This window comes from Populus nigra, chromosome 5 (assembly GCF_951802175.1).
Source record: "Populus nigra chromosome 5, ddPopNigr1.1, whole genome shotgun sequence".
In the NCBI taxonomy this organism is placed as follows: domain Eukaryota; kingdom Viridiplantae; phylum Streptophyta; class Magnoliopsida; order Malpighiales; family Salicaceae; genus Populus; species Populus nigra.
This window is the reverse complement of record NC_084856.1, coordinates 3,916,793-3,928,972: the sequence shown is the minus strand read 5'-3', so window position 1 is coordinate 3,928,972 and position 12,180 is coordinate 3,916,793. Positions and strand designations below refer to the sequence as shown.

The window sequence follows — 12,180 nt, the reverse complement described above, 5'->3', positions numbered from 1 at the left end:
AAAAGTTTGAGGACCAAATTTGATATAATCAGCAAATAATATGTTATTTCTAAATTTTTCACAATTTTTGAAAAGTGTTTTCCGCTCAAAATAAAAGAAAAATGTTTTTTTAGAAATCAAGCCAAATTTTTCTTTGACTGGAAAGTGTTTTCCGTTGACTAACTTTTTCAATGACAATAAATGAAAGAAAGTTTGGAAAATAATTTCTAGAAAACTACTTTTCATAAACAAACGGGATCTAAGTGATATTTTCCATTAGAAATGTACAACAACTCCAATTTATATTTTTTTAAAAAAAACAAACAAATTGGTTGTGGATTATATTTAGACCGGGCTATGACTGGAACCTTAAACATCTCAAGTCTTTATATATATAAACTCCAATAGTTAGATATATATATATATATATATATATATATATATATATATATATATAGTTAGATTAAAATCCACTCTCCTCAGCAGCGTTGTATCAAACATCTTGAACCAAACATAACTCCTCATTTATGATGATTAATATGCTGTGTAAAGGAAGGGAAATTGAAGGAGTTCATCGGATACTTTATGATGATTAAGCATTGTTGAGTTCCAAGTCGAGGCAGGAATTAAATTTATAAATGAAACCTCTTAAACTTTCTTCTAAGCTTCTTGCTTTAATGGTGTTAAAAACCAATCTCGTGCGTCACAGAAATATTTCAAATGGAGACACAGAAAAGTCAACCAGAAAAACAGCAATCATCTGCATCCCTGGATCCTGCTGTCACTTCATGTCGTAAAAAGAAGAGGGATGATGCCACTTTTTTGGAGGATGTGAAGGATCACATCGATGAGTTCATTCATGCGTCTATGGATGAGCACAAGTCTTGTTTTACGAAGACAATCAAGAAGGTTTATTCCCACTTTTAAGTTGAATGTTTACTTGCTAATTGCCAAGTACCAACTGACAAATTTATTGTGTAAATCTCCGAGTGCGTGTGAACTGGTAGCTGGCCTTAAAACTTGGTTTATTTTCAGATGTTTGGAATGTCAGACTGTTGCTGAGAGGAGTGCTGATGCGAAGGAAGTTGAAAGTTCTCTGCCTCTCCGAACTGTAGTGGCAGAGTAGAATGTCTTCTCCCTTACTGTAAATTTGTAATAGCTCATGATGCTAGTTTGAGTTATGGTTTAGAAATTTGTCATAAAAGAGTTGCGACATCAGTATTTAGTGCAGCTTGTTAATTTCACATTACTCTGTTCAGTTTTGACTTTTGAAGTTCGAATTCTAAGAGGACACCATTTTAGGACTTTTTATTTCATCCGCCCCCTCAGAGGGGTTTTCCCAACTCCTTGGAAGAGCGAACCCTTCAAATAGTTCTTCTTTATGGGTTCCTCTGTTTTTATCAAGACAAACTAGTTCCAGTCTTGTTGCCTTAGTTTCCTTTCCTTTCATTCTCTCTCTCAATTCTTATTAGACACATCACCGTTTCCCTCTAAAATCATAGGAGTTTTACTTTTCAGCTCTGGGAGCCTAACCTGAAACTTGAACCTGAACCCTGATGGTCAAGCAAGATCATTTCTGACCACGATACCTATCTCAGTTTAATGTTTACCTCCTACTATGATAATTATGGATATGACTCAGCTGTAAGTAGCAGTCTAATTGAGCAGGACTTGTACTTCGGGCTACTTAGAATTTCAAGTCGCTCCGAATAGAGCTCGTGCACAAGCAAGCAAAACAGGTGCTACCATCAAAATGGAAAAAATCAGGCAAAGGTTTGAGGAAAAATGAATAGGGAACAAAGGAATTCTAGTGAAATATCAAATACTCAACGGCCACAGTTGTTAAAACTGGGGAGGAACAATGCTGGTTGTGAAATGTGTAATCAGCATTCAGAAGAAAGGGATCATCTATCATTCACTACTGTTCAGCTTTCTGGCATTCATAGACCTGTGGGGGATTGGTGCATTGGCCTAAGAGGAATATGAAGGGGGGGAAAAGGAGGAAGATTATTCGGTCTGTCGAGATGAGGTAAGGTACAAAAATTCTCCAGGAAGCGAAGGACAGAACATGTTTCTGAGCTTTGTGAAAAAATGTGGAACTCTGATTAGTTTCTTCGGACAGCCCACAATTGGATACAAAATTGTATTGCATCACAGTGAGAGAATACTATCACTGAGTTGTTTTTGATAAACGAAACAATCGGTTCATTAAATAAATAAAAAAACAAATTAAAAAAAAAACAATTAACAATTAGAAGATTGATGAATAGAGGAGCATAAAAACAGAAGATAAAAAAGAAGAGAAGAGAATTAGTAAACCTTCAGATGTGTAATCATCACAAGGCTCAAAAGGGAGTCGATAACAAGTAACTGCAGAGAGGGGTATGAAGATGAAAGACGAGCAGTAAACGAGTTTCGATTCAGATTGAAAACTAATATATAATTTAAACAAAGGGCATCATGATTATCCCCTCAGGCTTTCGTTTCCACATGTTTCTCTTCTTGCCGCTTCCAGTCTTTCTCTTACATATCCTCTCTCTCGCACACCACTGCGGTCGCTCCCTTTCTTATCTATCAGGTAAGGAAGACGGAGCCCGTCTTCTTTATATCGTTAGGGTTTTGGGATTTTCGGTTTTCTCCTCTTCTTTCAATTTTTACCCCCAACATAGACGGGGCTGGTACTTGGTGGAGTAATTAATTTTGTCGGGAGACTCCGCACAAAAAATTGAGAAAAACTATAAATCAAACTCAATTTTTTATTATAATTTAAGATAAAAGTTGGATTAAAACAATGAAAATAAGATATTTGTTAAGTTGTGTTCCGTTTAAAAATATTTTTAAAGATACTGTACTGTGATGCGAGAGACTAAGAAATTGTTTGTTTTTATAGTCGTTTGATTGAAACTATAAAATTATGTTGTTAAGATATCAATTATATTTTAAAAGTTATAGGACCGTTTAACCACATGTTCAATAAAAGCAAGTGTGACTTGGTTTTTTTTATTATTATTAATATGAGTATTTGGGTTAGTTTGCATACATCTTGACTAATCTCACGGGCCCTAAAGTTAACAACCATGTAAGCGTTTAATGGCCATTATATTAGCAACCACATGGCTCGAACCTAAAACCACAAGAAAAATAAATTAAAAAATTGGTTTATTTTCAATGATCCAAAATAACCTTATCATTTCTTCACTTGTCTTTTCTCTCATCCATTTTTTTACCCTTCTCTTCGTAGTTCTTACCTTCTAGACTTTTACTCTCAAACTTTCACTTTCTTACCAATTGTCTTTCTTTACATGTTTTGGAATCCCACGTAAACATATAAAGAAAAAAGAGAAAATAAAAAAAATATTAGTGAGGAGAACATGGAGAATGCTTAGAAAATTACCAAAAACGGGTTGAGGAAGATCAAAATACACAATATTAGAAAATTTAACAATTCAATTTTGACTAATAAAGGCTCTATTGGTAAGAGAAAGTCAATTTAATAAGAAAAATTTAAAATTAGATGTTTAAGCACTCAATTAGAATTTTTAAGGTTTAATTGAATTTATTAAGGGTTTAACTACAAGAAAAATTAAGTTTTGAAGTCAATTTAGGCTTTAGTTGGAAGAAATTAAAGTATGAGGTCAAATGCAATTTTAAAGAGTTAATTTGGTCAAATCAAGGATTTAATTGCATAAATATTGAAGTTTGATGAGCAATTAGAGACTTGATTGAAAAAATTCAAAACCAAGCACCAAAACAAAAAGGCGCATGAACGCAGAGTTTGAATTTGATCAAATCAAGGAGCAAATTGAAAACAATTGAAAGTTTGATTGTCAATTGTTGGTCAAAATGCCCAAATCAAAAAACAAGGACCACGATAAAAAAAAGTGTTGAACTTTGAGGTTGATAATTGAGTTTGACAAATATTAAATCACATGAAATTAAAAGTTTAAGAGGCAATTTAGGTGCAATTAAAAGCAATTGGAAGAACATGGACTAAATTAAAGTTTATCAAATCACAAATTTTTTTTTAAAAAAACCTAATTTTAGGGTTTAACCTAGACGATGCGTCATTCGGCCATTATTTAACTTTTTTTTTAACAGTTTTGGCTGATCGAATAGGCACCTTCAGGTGAACCACCACTATTCAAATAAAAAACACCCCTTTTATAAAGATCAGCTACTCCTATCAAATTTTTACATTTTATTTTCTTAAAAGAACTCAAAAACATCTTGTTCCTGATCCACCATTACTTTATTTTTAGATTCGGGCTGATCGAGTTAGTACTTTTAAATGAATGAATGTGGAGCTACAAACCACCATATTGAGTAAATTTGGATCCAAACGAAAGGTATGCACCCCCTCTACCAACTTTGGGTGGTTTTAAACAACGATGATGTTATAGTAACAAAGTCTCAAAAGTGGGTAACTCAGTCATCGATGACTATGATATCCATTTCACAAAATCACTAATCTTTTTTGTGTGTTCACACTTCAGGCATTCTCAGTGAATTCTTATCAAAGGTTAACCATGTTTTTCTTAAGATTAAAAGGCCAAAAATAAGCTACTTGGTCTCCAAGTTTACGAAAACCATCAGAATCTTTAAAACTAAGTTTATTGCAAAACTATCATTGTAAAACCAGCATAGGTACATAGCTCACAGCTATAGACATACTAAAAAAGCTCTCATTTTGATTAGAGGGCCAAGCTTTGAGGAAAACTGATCAATATTTGATTCAATCCATAAAAATCCTAGCTTGAAACCCTATAAATACCCCCTGGAATATCAAGGTAAGGGGGAAGAAACGAGAGAAAGATGTGAGGAAAAGATTAATAAAGAAACTCTAAAATGTGAAGGTTTAAGAGCTTAGGACAAGGATTTTCTCAATTTTGAGAGAAAGTAACAAACTTGGAAAAGAATGAACCAAAAGGCAGCAGCTATTGTTTGAGCTTAAAAGGTAAAAAAAATAAAATTATTCATCCTAGTAGATGTCCATGAGACATATCTCTACCTATTCTTTCGTGTTTTATGATGTTTTTGAACATTTGTTGCATTATATTACTTTTAGCTTTGATTTTAATTAATGCATAAAATGTCATTTTTTTCTTTGTTTGATCCTGTTTGGAGTTTTCTATTAATGTTGCTAAATATTTAAAATATACTTGATGTTTAGATTAAATGAAAAAAAAAGTGATTTAAAATTTTGGTAGTAGGGTTATTGATGTTTTCTTTATTTGTTAGTGTGTGTTCTTGGTTCCTAGGCATGATTTGAGTTTCAAATATTTAAAGCGTCAATTTTGAATTTAAATTTGATGTTTTTATAGGTTGTTTTAAGTTAGCAGTTTTGAAGTTTGGAACCTCTTGCATGATTTTAGTGTTTTGATGATATTTGTTAGTTTTTTTATTCAAACATGTTTGATTATGGTTGTGCAGCTTGTTAGATTGAAAAAAACATGTTTTAGAAGTAAAAAATGCTAGTTTTGGAGGCTTGACAGTGTGCTAGGTTTCTAGGCTATTTCTGGGTTGCTGGGCAGTGTTCTTCATGTTCTTAGAAAGAGCATTGCCTTTACTATATGATTTGGACCAATTTTGGTCCAATTCTTTGTACTAAATCATTCGGGCAACTTAATTAATAAAAAATCTAGAGTTTATTTGTATCAATAATGATTTTAGAGGGTTTTAATCCTAAGATTTTAGTTTTGAATCGAAACTCATTTTTGACAAAATCATATTGATTAATTTATAATTGAAGTGAATGGATGTTTGATTATTGATCATTTCATGATTTTCAATATGTATGTGGCCTTGGTTCAATCATATCTGGTATGGGTTGGGTTTCACGTTGTTGGGTTCGAGTTTGAATGTTCTTCGAGTTTTTTATGTTCCTCCCAAGAATATTACCTTAGCTATGTGATTTTGACTTGTTTTATTTCATTTATTTGCATTTGCATCTTCGCATCATATTTTTAGCCAATAATCTAGAGTTAGCTTGCATTTATAACGTGTAATTCAGCATTTTAATCTTAGAGTTTTGGTTTCGGACCTACATTTTTTTACGGCCAAATTGTGAAGATTTAATAATAATTGAAGTGAATTAACTCATGATTCTAGATCCTTTAGTGATTTTCAATGTTTCTATGCTTTTGATTTCATGAAATATAGTATGGATTACTGTTCATGTTGTTGGAATTTGTTTGGATGTTTTTTGTGTTTTTTTTATGTGTTTGATCTGATTTGACCAAGATATTTTGAGTTTTTGTGTTTATTTTGGTGTTTAATTTGTCTTGTTTCTAGTTTGTTTTCTGGTTAAACGCAAATATTTGGTTCGTTTTATGGTCGAACCAAGAATTCTGAGTTAACTTGATTGGGTTAAAATTGGGTCACATGGCTAAGACCTTGTTTGGCTAGTAATGTTTTTGCTAAAGATTTTTTTGATTTAGGGGTGTGTCTGGCAAACACCTCTTAGAATTGTTTTGGGCAGTTTTATTACAAAAAATAAGTTTTTACCAAACAAAACCAAAAAAAAATATTTTCTTTTTTCTTACATTTAGCCACAAATTCTTAAAATTATTTGAGCATTTTTTTAAAAAAAAAACCTAAACTACTTTGACATGTTTTAAAAAAAAAAGATATTGCATAGATTTTACAACAAGTTTGTAAAATTATAGAGGATTTTGGTTTATATTTAAAAAATTATTTTTGGTAAGAAAATGTTATTCACTTTTAATATAAGGATAAAAAAATCTAAAAATAGTTAATATTCAAAATATTATTTGGGATAATAATTTATTATTACTTATTTTAGTATAAGAATATAAAACTTATATGAGATTAATATCTAAAATATTTGGGAATAATACAACTTATTTACTCACAATATAAAGATAAAAAAAAAACTGCAAAGAATTTTATCCGAAATATTATTTAGAATGACACGATAGCAAAAAATTTCAAATTCACCTTGAAAAAAATCACAATGATAATTAACAACATTTCACCGTTCTAGACCAAGTCCTTGATATAGAAAATCAAAGTTTATTCATCATAGCAAACCTGTCATGATAAAAATAAAAGCATCATAAGACCATAGTAAACAAAAAAAAAAACAATGCTAATATTTTTTATTAAAATTAATTTTTTTAATTATTGTTGATCCAACCAGATCAATTGGATTATTAAAAATTCAATATTAATTTGTGAGTTACTGAGTTTATATTTTTTATTAAAATTAATTATTATTATTATTATTGTTGATCCCAATTAAATTATTAAAAATTCAATAAGATCAACCAAACTTTGTACAGTCAATAACTTGTTCAATTTAAATAGAAACTCTACCCAAGTCAGATTGAAAGCTTCTTGTTTTCCAAGTAATCACGCCAAGTCAAGTCAGTTGAACAACCATGGTGATTCCACACACGAGGCAACAATCCGAGGAGGAAAAAAGCTGGCAGAGATTCCAAAATCTTCGCAGACTTTAATCCAATAGACCATTACTAATATTCATTACCAATGTACATTACAAGCAGTTTGAGTTGATGACGACTATCAAGATTCATGTAATTTCCAAACCAGTTGGATTGTTCAACATCGCAATACAAACCAAGGATGGTGTAGACAGTGGCTACTTTGGCATTCACAATATATCAGCTGCAAGCCACAATCAGACTGCATCAGAACGAAACAACTGACTTGGCTTGTGTTGAGGTTTGCAACCGAGATAGAGCAGTATCACTTTCCTCGCATTCGTCAAAAACAATGGGTCTCCCGCTGATTGGCTTCCTGTTGACCAGACAACCAATCAGAATTTATATGAAAGGGATACATGCTCTACAATCTCGAATCATATTTAACCAAGTATTAACAATAGCTGCTTGCAAGTGGTCAAAAAATAGAATGACTTCATTTGACTAACTCCTTAAAAGCTGCTAGATTTTGAGTCCATCCTTGATGAAATTGGTTTCTGCCCTAATTCCTCCTTGTTTAAGTACGAACATCAGAACTCAGCAGTAATTAGTGGATTAGATTTCTGGTTATTTCCCTTATGGAAGGGAGCAGGGGCAGGAGTGCAAGGCAAATCTTACTAAATATGCAAGATAACCAAATTATGGGACTCCATAATCCATATGCGGAACCGATTCAGATCAGTTTTCTATTGGGGAGGAAGTTGTTTTGGGTGGAAACAAAGTTAGCTCGTAATAAAACTTGCTTCCTTTGTAGAAAGAAGAGGTTCTGGATTGGGAATAGACATAAAGTTACTCCATGACCAACTAATAGTCAAAAACGTAGATCGGAACCACAGGGCCATAAAAGAAGGAAGCTACCTTTGTGAGATGACACTCTCTTCAGACAATGCCTTCTCTAACCTCTCCTCAAATGGTGTTGCATGCCAGCTTACTTTCTGATCCTGTATACAAAGCGATGGTTCTTTGAATGCATCTACTATTAATGCAAGCAATGAAAAGAGAATGAATACAGTTGTATGACGTACCTCCTTATATTTGTTTGTCGAATTTGGAATCCCATTTCCATCCCACCACTTTGGGGAGATTTGAGAAGGTTCATTTTCATTCCAGTGCGCAGCAACCATTCCAATGATAGGCCTGTCCCCAGGAGTTCTACCAAAACGAAAATTTTTGCTAGAAGCAGTACCGGTATTTGGATTATCTTCACCAAGTGTGGACTGTGATGGTTTGAACCAAGAAGACAAGCTCGCTTCTACCTTCAAATCTTTCCCAGAGGAAGATTCTTTTACTCCCCTTTCCGGTTTAGGAGTTGCACTTTCAGACTGTTCTAGAGATTCTCTCGGCTCACCTGACAGTCGAAGTGAGTTGAAATCATCTTCCTTCAATAACTTCCACTGAGAGGCACTTTCAACCGGGTTCAGGACTGAATAAACATGTTGGGACCTGAACCTAGTCTTTCCATTATCTGAAGTTTCTAGGTTTGCAGGGAAAACAGTACCGGGTGTTTGCATGTCGTCCAAAAGTTTTGAAGGGGTTGGTTTAGGAGAAGGCTTTGAAACACTGAGATTCCCTGGAGATTCATATTTCCCAGGAACTTGGCAACTATTTTCAGATGAAGACCCTTTGGAGGAAGATGTATCAAAATCACATTCGAAGCGAACAGACTTGTTCCTGCTCTGAACAATCGAAGCTGAAAGCCAAGGAGGACCAGCAACAACATCATCATTCTCATTTGCTTGAACCTTGATCACTCTTTCACGACTCCCTGACTCACTATCTTCACTGGTGTGCACATTTGTTATACAGCTACTGAAAAGAAGACATGAAATGTTAGCCAGCCTAAAACTTTCATCGATGAGTTCTTCTAAAGTTTTGCAAACAATTAAGGAACAAATTGCATTACTTGATGAGCCTCCAATAGATCTCATCGTGCCCAGAAACAAAATGGTAATAAAATACAATCGTTAGGTTCAGATCCTTTAACAGGGCAGAAGCGTTACTTCTCAAGACCTTCAGAAAGGAGTCAAAGAATAGGATTGCCAAACAGTTTTCAAACTAATTGCACAGCGATATTCTAAAGCTTGAAAAATGAGACAGATGAAAATTATTTTCCAGGTCACATGTACCCACGGAGAATCTAAACGAGTGTCAGTCGTTTGACAACTCATAGAAGTTAGAAGTGCAACCTGCTAGGTGTCTGCTCAGAAGAAACTGAACCCTTTCCCCACTCTTCACAAAGTTTAACCGGAGTAAGAGGCAGATCTGTTTGATTATCCAATTGAAGTTTCTTGATCGATGTGCTGGGAAGCCATGAATGAAATTTTGAAGGTTCTGAATCTTTATCAAGAGTAGATGAACCATTAAACTTTTCGCAAGCTTTCCGAATTTCAATTGGAGTTTCTGTCAATGTACCACAAGCTTTAAGAAATTTAGCCTGCAGAGAGAAGTAAACAGCCAAAAAAATTAAATTAACTGATGGAATCTATCAATTGAATGATTAAGGATGATTCAATTAATTGAAGTGCGCAAGAGGGAAAGATAAAATCCAGAAAAAAACAATATATTACGAGATCAATTCTTCCTTTAGATATTTTAACATTAATGACTGTTTCAGGAAGATATATATCGATGTAAACTGTATCATCATCTTCTCATGGGATCTACCATAGAATGTCCACCTCTAAAAGGTCAAACCATATGCCCACCTATAGCCTTCTAAGCGGTCCAACGATCTATGACCATACGACATCATAAATCATTCTTGCATTTAACTCGCGTGTTCATTTAACTCGTAATAGAAGTATAATGCTGGGAATGATAATTCGGAAGTGACAAAAGAGGCATTTTAGAAAAGGTAAAAAAAATTCTGGTCGAAGATTATGCAACTATTGTTAAATCCCAATTCAAATTCAATCCAAATAACATAAACTACATTGCCTTCGAAAAATTAATTCAGATCCTAATAATTGAATGTAACTTGGATTGATAGTTCAATCTATCAAAATTCTAACTGATCGGAAAAGGAGAATGATTCCATGCAGCTGTAGTAGACAAAAAGCTCTTCACGGTATTGTTTTCCAAACCTATTCATGATCTGATCCTTTTCTTCGTAACTACTATCTAGTGGTGAAACCCCTACGATTCAGAACAACCTTTCGGTCTAAGAAATACAATGCAGTAACACAAACATCACATTAGCATGCACCCCCATCAAAAATCAATGGAAAACTAATAAATGTTGAAAACTAGAGCTTGAATTAAGCAAACTACAGCTTGGAAGCAGCAAGAATACCACAAACATTTTGCAAATTCGTGAAAGTGTGAGAATTGCAAAGAAACTTGATTTTCCCTTTTCAAGCGACTCATTAATTAATACATACCTCATCCCTAAGTCCTTTGTTGATATGTGGAGATCCTAAACAAGGATTCTCAACGTCGCCACGCAAAGATTCTTCTTTCTCTTTCAAAGGGAAACAAATGCAATTAAAAACAATTTAGAAACCAAAAAAAATAATCTGCAAAAATTAGAGCGAAACTTAACTAAAGAAAACAACTATTTACCTTCAGACAAAAATAGAGACGATAAACGATTTTTAGATACCCGAGCTTCCTGCTTCCCATAAAAAAAAAAAAAGGAAGCAGTAAATAGTAAATATCTTATAATCCAATAATCCCCTGTTTAATCTCTAACAAGCATGAACACCAAGAAATTAAACAGTCATTTCCACTTGTTTTCATTTATCATTTTCTTTCCAACCAAAACATATATTAAAAACTCAGTTTCGAGAAACAGAGAAAGGGAACTTTTCGTTTCCAATTTTTTTTTAAAAAAAAAACAGATATTAAAGCAGCCTTTTCTACTTTTTTTCAGTTACTTTGCTTCATTTTCTAGCCAGTCAAACAGATATCAAACTAAGAAAACCCAGAAACTCCTAAAAATCAGACTAAGAAGGAATGGTGCAAATCACGATTCGCTTCCTTTCTTAAAACTCAGTTTCGTTTCCAGTTAAAACATAAAATTATGAGCAATCAAACAGAAAATGGAAGAAAAGAAAGAATACAAGAGCAGGTTCGGATCGAAGAGAATCTGAGGAGATGGCGTGAGGTCGAGACCGATTGGATCGATCTTCTTTAGTACGCAAGCAGGTAAAGAAACAACCCATAGCTCTTGATAAAAAACGATTTATCAAGAAACCGCAAAACCGATCTCAAAATCAAATCCAATTACACGCTTCAGCAATGCACACATCTCATGCCACTGTTCTCTATATATCAATCATCTTCTTCTTTTTTTCAATATTTATGCAAAACCCCTTTGGTTTTATTTATTTATATGTTCTTTCTTTCTTGTGCTGTTTAATCAGTGAGAGAGAGAGAGAGAGAGAGAGAGAGTTGCTGGGTCGTTTTTGAATTTTGAAACCAATCAAACGAGGGAAAGATTTTGCACCCTTAAAATGAAAACGTTTCGAGTGCTTCCGTACTTGAGGGGTAAGCAAATAATGACGCTACTCGCTTTTCGATCATGACACGTTGGTGGATTTAGATATTTTGGTTGATGCAATTACGGGGGTGTCCCTGAAAGGGATTCCTTTTACGAGAGAAGAGCGAGTCTTATCAGTAAGGTGGAGTCAAGGGGTATGATTTCATGAATGGCAATGTGTGTTGTTGCAGGTTTACTTCCTTTTGAGGAATAACGTCTCTTTTAGACTCTCGATTAATTATTTGAGATTCATTTTTC

The 12,180-nt window shown here is 33.7% G+C and overlaps 1 protein-coding gene across 2 annotated transcripts; it reads right to left on the bottom strand.

Annotated features, from left to right (window-relative positions):
- Positions 1–7,433: 7,433 nt before the first annotated feature.
- LOC133693339 (protein JASON-like) lies at positions 7,434–11,849 on the bottom strand. 2 transcript variants are annotated; one of them, XM_062114535.1, is made up of 7 exons: positions 11,504–11,849; positions 11,004–11,055; positions 10,823–10,902; positions 9,629–9,876; positions 8,468–9,251; positions 8,301–8,383; positions 7,434–7,758 (listed from the first exon to the last, which is right to left on the bottom strand). In XM_062114535.1, exons 1-7 carry the CDS (start codon positions 11,603–11,605, stop codon positions 7,650–7,652), a joined length of 1,458 nt encoding a protein of 485 aa, XP_061970519.1. In that variant the 5' UTR covers positions 11,606–11,849; the 3' UTR covers positions 7,434–7,649. The 2 variants fall into 2 exon arrangements, with proteins under 2 accessions (XP_061970519.1, XP_061970520.1); XM_062114536.1 differs by having other exon boundaries at positions 11,004–11,052; positions 11,504–11,848.
- Between the last annotated feature and the right edge of the window lie 331 nt (positions 11,850–12,180).

What these genes read in the sequence shown, in the direction of transcription:
- LOC133693339 (XM_062114535.1), bottom strand. Translation starts at nt 11,605, where the DNA reads ATGGGTTGTTTCTTTACCTGCTTGCGTACTAAAGAAGATCGATCCAAT. An exon ending in TTCGATCCGAACCTGCTCTT is followed by an intron (nt 11,056 to 11,503) that starts GTATTCTTTCTT and finishes TTTTATGGGAAG; the next exon opens with CAGGAAGCTCGGGTATCTAA. An exon ending in ACAAAGGACTTAGGGATGAG is followed by an intron (nt 9,877 to 10,822) that starts GTATGTATTAAT and finishes TTCTCTCTGCAG; the next exon opens with GCTAAATTTCTTAAAGCTTG.